Genomic DNA, 14,391 nt, shown 5'->3' on the forward strand with positions numbered 1-14,391 from the left:
AATGAGCTTTTATAAACTGGAACCTTTTCTTAGTTTAAACATTTGATATTTTCTATTGTAAAAAATGAATTTTTAAATGTTAGGTGTTTTCATTTTTACTTTTTAGGTTTGAGGTTTGTACATGTTTGCAGAAATGTTTTTTTTACATGCTTTTACTTTAAAAACTATTTCTAAACTGCAGAACTTTGTTACATTTTTATCAACATAGTTACAGCTGAATCCTTCAGCTTCTGTTTCTATGAGTTCAGACAGCAAGAATTTAATTTCATATAAAATGTCCAAACGTGGACGTTTGACTTGTGTGTCCTCGACCACTTTTGTCTGCTTATGCATGCTGTATTTTGTTGCCACCCTATTATTAATAAAGTTAAAATACCACTCGGAGTCTTTGAATGATGCTCTGGGGATTGTGCTGGTGAAACAACAGAAAGAGTCCAGACAGGAAGCAGGCAGCAGGAAGAAAAGTGCTCCCATCAGGGCCTCTGCAGCTGAGTCAATGAAATGGTGTTTATGGTGCTGCATGTATTCATGTGTGTGCAGATGCTGAGGGCAGGCTGGGATTGCAGCTGTAGGCTGGCCTCTGTTGGCCCGTCGGCTCACAGTGAGACTGCATTGTCAGCTTCACTTCTATAAACAAAGGTCTGTAGTTTGAATCCATCAGCACACATTTTGTGAAAGAGCTGAACAATTCTTACACACAGTGAGTCCTCATCTGTTTGCAGCTGTGAGTCAGCAGCAGCTGAGTTAGTCTGAGATTTAATTATGTGGCATTTATCAGGAACAACATGATTCAGGCATCTGACTCTCATTTCTCTTATTTGTGCCTCCTAGCCTCGGTCCTCCTGCTGCCGCCTCAAACCAGCATCAGTGCTGCATGTTGAACGATTCTAAAGAGGAGGGACGAGGAGGTGGGAGGAGCTTTAATGCAGGACTCTGTTCCACCTGAGTTCATGTGAGACTACAGCAGACATTATATTTGCCATTCATTAAATGACCATCTGACTCTTCTCTCCTCGTGTCCCTTCCTTACCTCCTCCACTAGTATCCTTGGTGGGAGGAACTCAAACACAACGAGCGGAGTAGAGGATGTGCGATTGCAGAAATGAATCACGGTCCTGGGTTTTTAGCTCTCGTGGCAGCGAGCACGGTCAGCTTTTCCTAAATGAATTAAAGTAAAAGTATCTGTGTGGCAGCCATAATTAGAGTTGGACGAATCCTCTAAATCCTGAGGAAAGATGCTTCTGTGGTTCCTTTATGACCTCCTTCAGCAGAGGATACACTGGGCATCACATGTGAAAGGAAAAGAGATAAAATACCTTCCCATAATTCATAGCAGTGCACTATTAGACAATGAGTGTGACTATGTTTTAGATTGAACTCTGATGCAGAGTTCAGTCTAAAAAATAAACTCAAAATAAGACACAAAAGCTGTCCAAACACTCACACAGAAACAAAATAGGAGCCATAAACAGACACAAAGTTTAAAGAAATGGACAGGACTATTTATACACATGAGCAAATCAGGGAAGTGGAACAGTGGGACAAAATGAAAACACAAAGTAGTAACTGGAGTTCTGAAATATCCAGAACTCAAGACTAAAATGAAGGAAACAGAAACCAAAGCTCAGCCTAAAACTGAGAACATACGACTGAAAGCACGAAACAAATGTCGTTTGGTTGGCCGTGTACGTGTCTGTCTTTGGGGCCACACCCAGAGGCCGTGGTGAGCACATGCAGTGATGATTTGTTCAGAGGAAGAACCTTTAAAAAGCTGATTAGCACATGTTAACAAAGGTACAGCACAAACCAGGGAACGGTGTTCATAAGTGTAAGTGCTTCAAGTCAGTGATTGATTTTATAATTGTATCATCAGATCTGTGGCTGCTCTTGGACACTAACATGAAGAGAGGAGCAAAGCTGTCAGATGACCTGGCGGTGAGTAGGCTGCACATGCCTGGTGTGCCCAAATGTATATTGAGAGTGTACTGGGAGTGTACTGGGAGTGTCCAGCTGCTGTCCAGGAGATAAGATGGGGCCTGATTATTCAAGACATCACAATATCTATATTGTCTGTACTGTCTGTACTGCCTATACTGTACATAGTGTATAGTTTTTTATTTGTATATTCTGTATTTGTATTTTATTATTTATTTTTATCTTTTCATACTTTCTGATTGTGTTTTCTATAAGTGTTTGTAGTATCTATTGTGTCTCTGTACAACAGCTTGCTACTACTAAACTGAAATTTCCCCACTGTGGGACAAATAAAGGGATTTCTATTCTATTCTATTCTATTCTATTCTACCTTGTATGGGAGGAGAAGGATTACACCACAGAGTCAGGCACTTCTGATTTGAGGCTTTCCTTTTCAGTGGAGCCACAGTATCCAAATTCGTACGTAGTGAGGATGTAAAACTATTGATGAGACAGTTTACATCTATCATATTATTGGTCAGATAACTGCATTAAAAAGGCTCCAACAGCACAAACACAATTCAGAGGACCAGTTCAGGGACTCCAGTTAGCTGAGGTGGAGCTAGCAGACAGCTGGCAGGTACAGCTACCTGTGTCACCATCCACCTTTCAGTCTAAGAGGCCACGCCCCTAATAAAGCAAACTTTATTTAAACGAGTGAGTTATAGAAACATCCTCCCCCTCGTACAGCTTTTATAAAGGGGGACCAGAGTCCAGAGCAGTTTCTGTGTCAGGATGTAAACATGTTTATTTCTGCTGGAAAGGTTAAACATGGGAGCCTATGGGGACTGACTCACTGTGGCGCCCCCGCTGGACTGCAGAGGTACTGCAGGTTTTGGAGCTCCAGTGCTGATGGGTCATCTTTTACCTGATGGAAAACAGAATTCCACACACTCAGTCTGAAGAAGGGCGTGTTGGCCTGAAAGGTCGCTTCTTTGTAAGGTCTGTTTAGATTAAATATTTTTTGGGGAGCGTTCTGGTGGAATTCTGTTTTCCATTGATCCTTCATTTTTTCCTGCACCCTTCACTTGGGATGTGCGTGTTCTATTGAGACTCACCTTTTATCTGAACCTTAAACTTTGTGTCCACAAACAGATGGATGGTGTTTTACTCTGATGCTTTCAGTTGTCTTCATGGAGTGATGTAACTGAGAGAAGCTTATGGGCGTGGAGGAGGACCTGTGGAAAAGCACTCTGCTTGATCCACTTTTGTTCAGCTCTCTGATTGGTTCATTTTAGTCAGACCTCTGATTGGCCAGTGAAGTGTTGTAGGGGAGGGAATGAGCTTTAGGCTTTAATATAGAGGTGAGATGGAAATTTAAATAGTCAGAAGAAGACATGGATGGTGATAATACATCAGAGACAAAGGTACTGATGGATCGAGATACACAGACCGTGGGTGAGTGTGTCTGTCCTGATACTCAGGGTGGAGGGTGATAATTGGGACAGTGATTATTTCCTGAAACAGCAGCAGCACTTTAATCTGAAATCATTTGGATAAAATTAATTTCATTCTGAAATGATTTTTAACTGCAGAGATGTTGGATTGTTCCTTTATGTTCAGGTTAGACTCTGATTGGCACCAGGCAGCATTCACATCGGAGCTGAGAGCAGTGAGTGCTGAGCCAAGTTTGATATGAAGGAAAAAATGTAAATAAAAATTTATTTTTCATTTAGTTTGCAATGAGCCTTTATATTTCAGCAAATAACTGAAATTATAAATTATTATTGTTCAGATTTTTCTTAAGAAAAAATTCAAGAATCTGATCCTTTCAAAAGAAGATGAAATTATGATGCTTTTGATATTAATTAATAAAATATTTAAATGTACTTTTTAATCATTTTTTATGCTCCTTTAATGAAACAGTTTCTGTTTTTCTAACAGGGAATATTTCAGTTTCATATTAAATCTGAGATCATTTTCATGCACATTTGAACATTTATTGAGATTTTATGGACAAAACAAAAAAATCAATAAGCTGTAAAATCACCATCAGATCAGCTGAGAATGAAAATGATCGAATTTGCTCTCATTTTTACATAAACATGAAAGTAAATATGAAGCTGTTTTAAACTATCAGCAGATTTTAGGAAGTTATTATATATATGAAGTTCCATCTCCATATAAAAGATATATATGAAGTTATGTTTATTGAGTTTATGGTTTGTCTCATGTTGATTTCAGTCAGTTCAGATCCGTCGGTCTGATTGTGTAAATGTCTCTGAGCTTAAACCTTCACATCCTCGACTTTAAACTGTGACTCTGATTTTGAAGTTGAAGCATTTTGCTGCTTGTTGATCGTTTCTGGAGTGAATCTGAAGCTTTTCTATTTTGCTGTGGACACTCAAAGTTTTTCCACTGCTCAAACTTCCTGGTAAGTAAACCCATTAAATAAGAAAAGCTTGATTATTAATTTTTCAAGATTAAACAAATGAAGGTGACAGTAAGCAGTTAGCAGCGTTCTTTTGGTAGATTGGTGTCAGTAGCATTAGCTTTTTGTGTAGATGTTAATCCAGCTAATAAACTCCGATATGGAAATTACATGGATCAAACTTTTATTAGCTGATATTGTGTACAGTTCTCTTATTTTAACTGACCTGTCGGCTCAGTCCAAATGTTTTATGTGAAAAAGTCACGACTCCTCTCTTCATTTTTAATCCTGCAGCTTTTACCAGATTGACCCATTGTCTGTTGTGATGTGGAACTGAATCTTATTTATGGGGCAATAATGATGCTGTGGTAAGGACAAAGTGACTCATAAACATAAACGTGTTGATCTGGAGGTTTTTTATCATTCTTTACAGACAGAAGAACCAAAGCAGGATCACACTAACAGCTTTGTGTTCTGTGTGTTTCCACTGTGAAGCTCCGTAACTGGATTAGATGTCTGGACTCTTCCTGTTGAACCTGTTACCCTCTGCAGACTCCCAGTGGTTCAGTGTATCATCGTCTGGAAAACCTGGTCTTGTTAGTAGAGACTTTGGATGGAGTGGCTCTCATTTCTAGAAATCTGGTTGAATTTATTAAATGTCCCAAAATGCAGGATGAATATGTTAGTTTAAATGAATCAACACCCCCGAGTCACAGTAACTGTCAGAATGCTCGAAGCACAGGTCGAGGAGGAGGAGTAGCAGCAATCTTCAATTCCAGCTTATTAATTAATCAAAGACCCAGACAAAGTTTTCATTCTTTTGAAAGCCTGACTCTTAGTCTTGTCCATCCTAATTGGGAAAATCAAAAACCTGTTTTATTTGTTATTATCTATCGTCCACCTGGTCCTTACTCAGAGTTTCTGTCTGATTTCTCAGACTTTTTATCTGATTTAGTGCTCAGTTCAGATAAAATAATTATAGTTGGTGATTTTAACATCCATGTAGATGCTGAGAATGACAGCCTCAACACTGCATTTAATCTATTGTTAGATTCAATTGGCTTCTCTCAAAATGTAAAGGAGCCCACCCACCACTTTAATCATACTCTGGATCTTGTCCTAACATATGGCATAGAAACTGAAGACTTAACAGTATTCCCTGAAAGCCCCCTCCTGTCTGATCATTTCTTAGTAACATTTACATTTACTTTAATGGATTACACAGCAGTGGGGAATAAGTTTTATTACAGTAGAAGTCTTTCTGAAAGTGCTGTTTAAGGATCTAATTCAGGGATACTCAACTTGATCTAGCCGAGGGCCACATTTGGAAAATGAGAAGTGGCCGAGGGCCAGCCATTAAACTACATTCATATAAAATGAGCAAACTTTAAAAAAGACTGATAGCTTGTGCTCATATTTTGATGCATTTTATTAGCTCCACTGCAATTCAGCAAGATATATTTTGAACCATCTTGAACAGCATAGCTGGAACGTTTCCTATTATGCAGGCAAATATTGGACAAATTCAAAAATGAAAATGATTATTAACAGTTCTTAGGCATAGAATGAACATATTTCAGCTCTTTTGGTGTGAAAGCTGTTTATAAAATATATTAAACACATAACTGCACAGTGCAAGCCACCAAATGTTGGAATAGTTCAGAAATACAATTTAAAAAAAAAAAAAACTGCTTTACTATATTTCAGTTATTTTAAAGTTTGGAACAGACAGCACAGGTATGTAATCAGATGTTTATGTTTTAACCTCTTCATGCATCACATACTATTAGTTACTGACTACATGCTTAATGTGAGGTAACACATCTCATTTCCTTTGAGAGCTTACTGAAGTTTGGTTTCTGAGAGGTCAAGGCAATATGCAAGCACTGGTTGAGATGTGAGTCGGTGAGTCTATTGCGCTTTTTGTCCTTAATTAGATTCATCACTGAAAACCCCGACTCGCATATGTAAGTGGATCCGAACATTGTCAAAATGTATATAGCGAGTCTTTTAGAGTTCGGATACTGATGAACAGAGTGTGCCCAAAATTCACACAGTCTCTCCTCTCTGAACTTGGCTTTTAGGACATCATTAGCCTGCATCTGGACCAGTTCCAGCTGGAAAGCGCCCTCACTGATAGCAGGCACAGCGTTTTTTGCCTCTGCTGGGCAGCTCCCGGTGACAGCAACGGCGAACGGGTTGCGCACAAACAGTAGCAGTTGCTGTGGGATTTTGAAGTTGTGAAACCGCGATCTGAAGTTCTCTGACAGATTTTTTAACAGTGCTACCATTCGTGACAGCACAATCCCATTTGTAGGAACATCACGCAGGGTAGGGAAGTGAAGTTTTTTCCCCTCTATGTCCGTCACGAATACGCCCAAGGTTGTCTGAAAAGCGCTCACTTTTTCAAAGAGCTCTCCCACATTCGAATCCCCACCTTGGAGCTGCAGGTTAAGATGGTTCAAGTGATTAGTGATATCACACAGAAATGCAACCAGAGCCACAGATTCCTGATCTTGCATAAACTGAGAGAACTCATCTGCTTTCTTTGTTTTTTGACCTGAAAGAAATTCTGTGATTTCTTTGCGCAGTGCAAAGAAGCGCTGTAGGACTCGCCCCCTGCTCAGCCATCTGACATCATTGTGCTGTAGTAGGTCTGAATATTGAGCTTCTTGCTCCTGTAGTAGCATTTTGAAAAGCCGGTGCTGTAAACTTGAAGTTGAGCGAGTGTGATTTACAATTTTGATCACTGTGTCCATCACTCCTTTCATTTCACCAGACAGTTTGGCACACAACACCGTCTGGTGAATGATGCAGTGTAGTGAACTAACTGTGGGGTGGTCCGCTATGAGACGTGATGCTAAGCCCCTCTCTCGTCCTATCATAGATGGCCCACCGTCAGTTACAAGGAGGTTGATTTTATCCAGCTCCAGAGAATTCTTATCAAAGAAACTTTTCATAGAGTTGTACATGGCCTCACCTGTTGCATTGCTCTTGATGGGCAAAAGGCACAGCAGCTCCTCTTTGAAAAGCTCCCCGTTAAAATATCTCACAAACACGGACAGCTGTGCAGTGTCTGTTGCATCTGTAGACTCGTCCATAGCTATTGACATGTAATCCACACACTTCAGTTCAGCAAGTAAAGTAGAAAAACTGTCCTCATACAAAGTTTCTAGTCTCCGTGCCGCCGTTGAATCCGAAAGCTGAACCTGCTTCACGCGGTTAACGATGTCCTCTTTGTGTTTGTCACCGGCAAACAACTCCTCCACGATTCCCAAAGTGCACACTTTCACAAGCTCAGCGTCCACAAATGGCTTGCCCTTTTTAGCCAGCTCCCAGGTTACACGCAGTGAAGCAGCGGTGGCTTTTTCAGCAGCAGTAGTGGAAGTCGTCAAGATTGTTGATGTGGTAGCATAAGACAACTTTAAGGCCTCAGTCTTGTCTTTTCGTGCAATGCTACCAACCGGGAAAGCTGCACTGAAGCTAGCATGTTTTGAATCGTAATGCCGCTTAATGTTAGCAACTTTGCATACAGCAACTGTCTTTTGGCAAATTAAACACAACGGTTTTGCGTTGGCATGAGGTGGCAAAATGAATGCAAAATCATCTGTCCATTTATTTTAATTAAACCGTCTTTTCCTCGCAGATCAGCAGTGATTCTTGACCTGCGCAAACTGTTCACTACCTTAAAGGCCCAAATCATTAGGACCTAAAGGGCCGTGTACAAACTAATGATTCTGTCTTACAGACAGTTCACTTTGTGAACACAAGGGGGAATTATTCAGCATTTGTTACACAATAAAAGGGAAAATTATTTTAATTTTGAGCAATTACAAGAAATGGCCGCGGGCCGGTCACCAGCCAATCACGGGCTGGATTTGGCCCGCGGGCCGTGAGATGAGTATGACTGATCTAATTCCTTCATTATTATGCTCTTCAGTGCCAACACAGTGCAGAGCAGCTACCTAAACTCTGCTCCCAGTGAGGTCGATTATCTCGTCAATAGTTTTACATCCTCACTGCGTATAACTTTGGATACTGTGGCTCCTCTGAAAAGGAAAGCTTCAAATCAGAAGTGCCTGACTCCGTGGTATAATTCACAAACGCACAGCTTAAAGCAGATAACCTGTAAGCTGGAGATTTTAGAAGATGCTCATTTAGCCTGGAAAAGAGTTTGTTGCTCTATAAAAAAGCATTTTTGGTAGGCTGGCTGCTCCTGGGAATGTTCCCACTGTTCCAGGTTTTCTCATATGTGGATACTGGTTTTCACCGTGGTTCACTGGAGTCCCAAAGCCTTAGAAATGTCTTTGTAACCCTGTCAGACTGACAGCTGTCAATGACTTTGTTTCTCAGCTAGTTATTTATATCACGGCATGTTGTGCTGCTTTTTGAGATCTTTTAGCCTGCTTCACTTTGTCTGTTTACGTTTCTTGATTCAACAGCTCTGACACTATTTCTGAGTGTGGCAGTGAGACTAAACTTAGATTTCAAAAAACCTAAGTGAGTATCAGAGGGGTGTTAATCAGTTTCAGCTGCTTTGGTGTTCATGAAATTATCAACAGGCGCAGTAGAGGGGCAACAATGAGACAAACCCCCAAACAGGAATGGTTTACAGGTTTGCTGTGTCTCCCAGCAGTCCCAGAGCATGGAGGAGACTCCAGGAGACAGGCAGTTCCTGTAGGAGAGCTGGACAGGGCCGTAGAAAGTCCTTAACCCATCAGCAGGACCGGGATCTGCTCCTCTGTGCAGGAGGAACAGGATGAGCACTGCAGAGCTACAAAATGATCTCCAGCAGGCCACTGGTGTGAATGTCTCTGACCAAACAATTAGAAACAGACTTCAAGAGGGGGGCCTGAGGGCCCGACGCCCTCTAGTGGGCCCTCTGCTTGATTGGCGTTTGCCATAGAATACCAGAATTGGCAGGTCCACCACTGGAGCCCTGTGCTTGTCACAGGTGAGAGCAGGTTCACCCTGAGCACATGTGACAGACGTGAAAGGGTCTGGAGAAGCCGTGGAGAACGTTATGCTGCCTGTAACATCGTTCAGAATGACCAGTTTGGTGGTGGGTCAGTGATGGTCTGGGAGGCATGTCCATGGAGGGACACACAAGCCCCTTTTCCACCGCCGGGGTTCCAGTGCCGGTGCTGTTCCCAAAAGAAATGTTGAAAAGCTTAAGAACGGGCCCGCGTTTCTGTGAACTGCTCCTTTACGTATGAGTGTGGGCGGGTCCTCATCTGGACACGAAGCCGAAGCGCACAAACGTGGGAGAACACGCTCCCCTTTCTGTGCTGCAAATACGTTTTAGGGTCCAAACCAAACTACTGCAGCATCTGTGTGCAGCACAGAGGGATTAGAGCAAGACGACAAGTACGCACTTTGTGTCCTTTTATCTGTGATATGAACTGATACAAAGCAGCAAGTTCAGCCTTAGAGCCCAACCTAATTCACAGCTGTGAAAATCGCTTCGCTTTTCTCATGTAATACACATGTAATATGGTAGAAAACTTGATGTTGAGACGGCAGAGTCACGCCCTTCTGCCGCTTTCGTCACAAGTTCTTGGTTCGAGACCAGCTAGCTTGCGGGGCCGGAGTTGAACCTGTTTTTCGGCCGAGCACCGAGTGCGTTTGTGGTGGAAAAACTGCTGAACGGTTCAAATACTGGCACCGGCACTGAGACCCTGTTGGTGGGAAAGCGGCTATAGACCTCTACAGGCGAGGCAACGGCACCCTGACTGCCATCAGGTATCAGGATGAAACCTTGGACCGGTCAGACCCTACGATGGTGCAGTGGGTCCTGGTTCTTCCTGGTGAACGACAGGCAGGATGATTCTGATATTCAGTGTGTTTGAATTCAGCCTCTGTGGACAATGTGGCATCCTTTCATTCCTTACCCACTCCATATCAGTATAGATATCCTGCATGATTTTCTTTCCCATTGAGGTCTGATGTGTTCTCCAAGTGTTGCTTTCATTTTTTGAGCAGTGTCAGGATGTAGGTGCAGGAGCTTCAGATCAACTCCCGGCACTACTCACTGCACACTAAACTAGTAACTGCAAGGCTGGTGATGAGATCACACGTATGATGTAATACATATGAAGACATTTTGACAGCTGCTTGTGTTCATGTACCAAACAGCAGTTTGGCCTTCTTGGAGTCCTGAGGTGGGATTCTGGAAAACGCTCCATCTGACATTTATCTAATGTTTTATATTTAAATTGCAACATTTATGTTGAAAATGATATGAAGATGTTTTTAAGTAAATTATGTAGATTTATCTTCCCCACAGTCAAAATCAATCTAGAGTCAAACTTGTTAAAATGATCCAGTGGTTCTTATTCTGTCTGAAAACAGCTGTTAAATGACTTTTCATGTTTGTAAGATTAAAGATGAATTATGTGCTGAACTGTTTGTTTCTGTGTTTTATGTTTCTGCGTTCATAATGAATGATCGTTGATAGGATTAAACATCTTTATTCAGGATCAGGATGCATTAAACTCAATGTTACACTGTGTATCGTCCCATTTAAATACATGCACTCATGATGTCACTGAGAATCAGACTGCTGTCTGTCAGTTATGTTGATGCTGATGCTGCGTTTCTATGAATGATCTCCTTTCATAAAGGATGATTCAGCGTCTCCTCTGCTAAAGGAGCTAACAAAGGAAGCACTGAGGGACCTTTCCTCAGTATTTAGAGTATTCCAGCAGCTCTGACTATGGCTGCCACGCACACACTTCCAGGTCATGTCAGTCAGCTTCTCACTGTCTGACCACACTTTGTGTTCATCTCCTCATTCTTTGTCTGCTTGTTTCCTGGTGTTTTGTGTGTTTTTGGACTCTTTCTCTGCTGAAAGGATTTTGTGTCTCTTTGTTAATAAAAGCTCGCTTTGTCTTCACTCTGACCGCCTCCATGTTTTTCAGTCTTCATCACTACTTCCTGTGATAGAGATAGATTTATATGTCTGACGTTTTTAGCAGACACTGCTGTAAGAGTGAGGTGCCCAACCCCCGGGCCGCGGGCCGGTCCTGGTGCACGGGTCATTTGGACCCAGCTGACACATGCTTTTTCATATATTTTTTCTCATATTTGTTTTGTATCTTATTTTGAAGACATGTTTAAATGTTAACATGGCGACCAAAGAGAGGATGTTGTTGGTGCGATGTTACGAGGCCGCTGCTGATAAAGTTGCACATGAGTGCACAGTGGAGTCACATTTATTATTATATTTAGAAAATATCAGTTTTTATGACGGTCGAATCTTTTATTTTGTTGTATTTATCCGCTGCAGAGGCCGGTCCGTGGTGCAGAAAGGTCAGGGACCGCTGCTATAAGAGATCATGACTGAGACAATTCTAACACAGTGATATTTTTCCAACAGCTGAGGCGAAGCTGCCGAAGCTGAAGATCGTCCTGTTCGGGAGGACCTCGGCTGGTAAAAGTACTCTAGGAGACGTCATCATGGGGAACACAAAGGCCTTCACCTCAAAGGACACAGAGAAGTGCCATGTGGACAGAAGGACCATTGAAGATCAGAGTGTGGTTGTTGTTGATACTCCAGGAGTCTCTAAAATTGGAAAAAGCGAAGAAGAGCTGGTGAGAGAGATCAAGAGGTCAGCTGATCTTGTCAGTCCTGGTCCTCACGTGTTCCTGCTGGTGGTGAGGGCAGGTATAATCACATGTGATGAACTAAAAGTTCTGGAGACTTTTGAGAGCACTTTTGGCAAACGTGCATTGGCCTACACTACGGTGGTGTTCACCTATAAAAATCAGGAAGTGGATGAAGCTGAGGTGGAGTCCGGTATGAAGAAGAGTAAGTTCCTCAGAGAATTAATTGAGCGGTGCCAGTGGAGATATTTTACTTTTAACTTTGATGACACGAGTCCCACTCAGGTCACCGAGCTGCTGAAGAAGGTAACCCAGAGGACAGAGTACTGCTACAGTCATGAGATGCTCCAAGAAGCTGAAAAAGCTGCAAAACAGGAACAGCAGGAAGGAAAACCGAAACCAGAAGAAACAACAAGCAGGCGTGCTTTTCTGGAAAAGAGCGGTTTGGTGGGAATCATCTTTGGATCTGTGGCAGGATATTTTCTGGGAGGTGGTGAGCTGACGTCTACATCAACAGCTTTACTGGGAGCTTTAGCGGGTTCGGTACTGACGATGGGAACGACAGCTTTAGCGCTGAAGGCCAAAATGCTCTCTGAGAAATGCTGCCAGCAGTGAGTTTTTAATCCTGCTCTGGGTTTTGGTTTAGTTATTTAATGTCACTCTTTGGAACGTGTTTAAACATGGATTAGAGAAATGAAAGAAATGGCCACTAGAGCTCGTTACAGAGATGTCAGCAGAAGCTGAATCAGACCCAGGCTGTACATTCATGTAATGCCAGTTTGTACCATGAGAGGCAGCAGTGAGTCACCTTCGTTGAACCAGGCGGGTCATTAAGAGCCGTTCTTATCTACAATGTTGACCCCTGACAAGATAAGACCTCTTCAGGAAGCAGCAAAAGGCTAAAAAGGTGATCGAGCCTTTGCAGCGGTGGCACCTAAGCTTTGGAATAACTTACTTTCCCTTTATAAGAGAAGCTCGTTCGCTTAATCATTTTAAAGCACTTCTTAAGACATACTTACATTTGCTTGTGTTTGAGCCTAGTTGAGTGGAGAATCCTGGCTTTATTATGGTATCTTGGTTTTAATATATCTGTGATTTTATCTGGGGTCTTACTAGTTTAATATTTGATTGTATTTATTGTTCTAAGAACTATTGCATATTTTGATGATCTGTACAACACTTTGGTCAATGGAAGTTGTTTTAAATTTGCTGATTGCATTTATTGTCTTCATGTTTTACTCTGTGACGATGCTGCTCATTTTCAATCGCTTTTTTAAAGAGCTGTGTAAAATAATACAAACCAGCAGATTAAATGATAACAACAATGTTTTGTTTCCATTGTGTTGTATTTTTGTCCTTTTGGAAACTGGAGCAGAGTTTGAACATTGAGGTGTTGATGAAATGTGCTGCAGTCTGACAGAGAGGAGCACCTGATCAACACTGATCCTGGGTCTGTGTTTTACACCTGCAGCTTGGAGTTAAAACAGACAGCATCACATGGATGACTCAGAGCAGACAGATGTTCTGTGACAGCAGCTGTTCTTAGTGCTGAGGGTCAACGCTGGAAGCAACAAAGGTCGAGTTGCTTTGTTCACACAGAGCTCAGGAACATTTCAGGAGCTCTTTAAAAGGAAACCATGAGATTAGTGAACATCGCTAAAAAGCTCTCATGGTTTTTTATCTGCTGGTTTGTGGACTGAAAAAGAAACCAGAGGCTGCACAGACCTCTCAGTCTCTGCCGTGAACATCAGCTTTCCTTTTCTCCTGCTGTTTGGTGGTTACTGTTCAGGTGCACCTGTCTGTCAGACTGCAGCTGCAAACAGGAGAGGAGGCCAACATCTGTCAGCAGCATAAACTGATCGGGAGATTAAAATGTGCAACCGGCTGGATTTGGTCCTTCGGTCTGACTTAGTTACTAAAAAAAGATCATCAACAAATAACTCTGTGACAGAAACTCTCAGACTGATGAAGCTTCAAAGATGCTTTAATGATTTGTTCCAAAATGAACGTTCTCAATGGAATCAAACGAGATCCAAAACATCTTTGCATTGTGTGCATGTTTCACCTCTCACCCTAAAGCAGGGGTAGGGAACTCCAGGCCTCGAGAGCTTTTAGATGTGTCCCTGATCCAGCACACCTGACTCAAATGGCTGAATTACCTCCTCAGTCTGCAGTCAAGTTCTCCACAGTCCTGCTAATGACTTCTATATGTGATTCAGGTGTGCTGGATCAGGGACACATCTAAAACCTGCAGGACACCGGCTCTCGAGGCCTGGAGTTCCCTACCCCTGCCCTAAAGGCTTCCTCACACCTCACAGCTCCCTGGTATCCCAGGGACCCAGGTATTTAACATCTAGGAGGGATGTCAGCTTGGAGGTGGTCCTGAGAGCTGTGGACTCACCTGTAATCATCATGTGAGCTGTTAGGGTGTGAATGTTTAG

General features: G+C 42.2%; 1 protein-coding gene across 1 annotated transcript; it reads left to right on the forward strand.

Annotated features, from left to right (window-relative positions):
• The first annotated feature begins 3,310 nt into the window (after positions 1-3,310).
• LOC115784932 (GTPase IMAP family member 4-like) lies at positions 3,311-13,201 on the forward strand. Its single transcript, XM_030736337.1, has 2 exons — positions 3,311-3,372; positions 11,724-13,201. The coding sequence occupies exons 1-2, from the start codon at positions 3,312-3,314 to the stop codon at positions 12,563-12,565; spliced, it is 903 nt and encodes a 300-aa protein (XP_030592197.1). The 5' UTR covers position 3,311; the 3' UTR covers positions 12,566-13,201.
• Positions 13,202-14,391: the final 1,190 nt, after the last annotated feature.

Source organism: Archocentrus centrarchus, chromosome 8 (genome assembly GCF_007364275.1).
Source record: "Archocentrus centrarchus isolate MPI-CPG fArcCen1 chromosome 8, fArcCen1, whole genome shotgun sequence".
Lineage (NCBI taxonomy): Eukaryota > Metazoa > Chordata > Actinopteri > Cichliformes > Cichlidae > Archocentrus > Archocentrus centrarchus.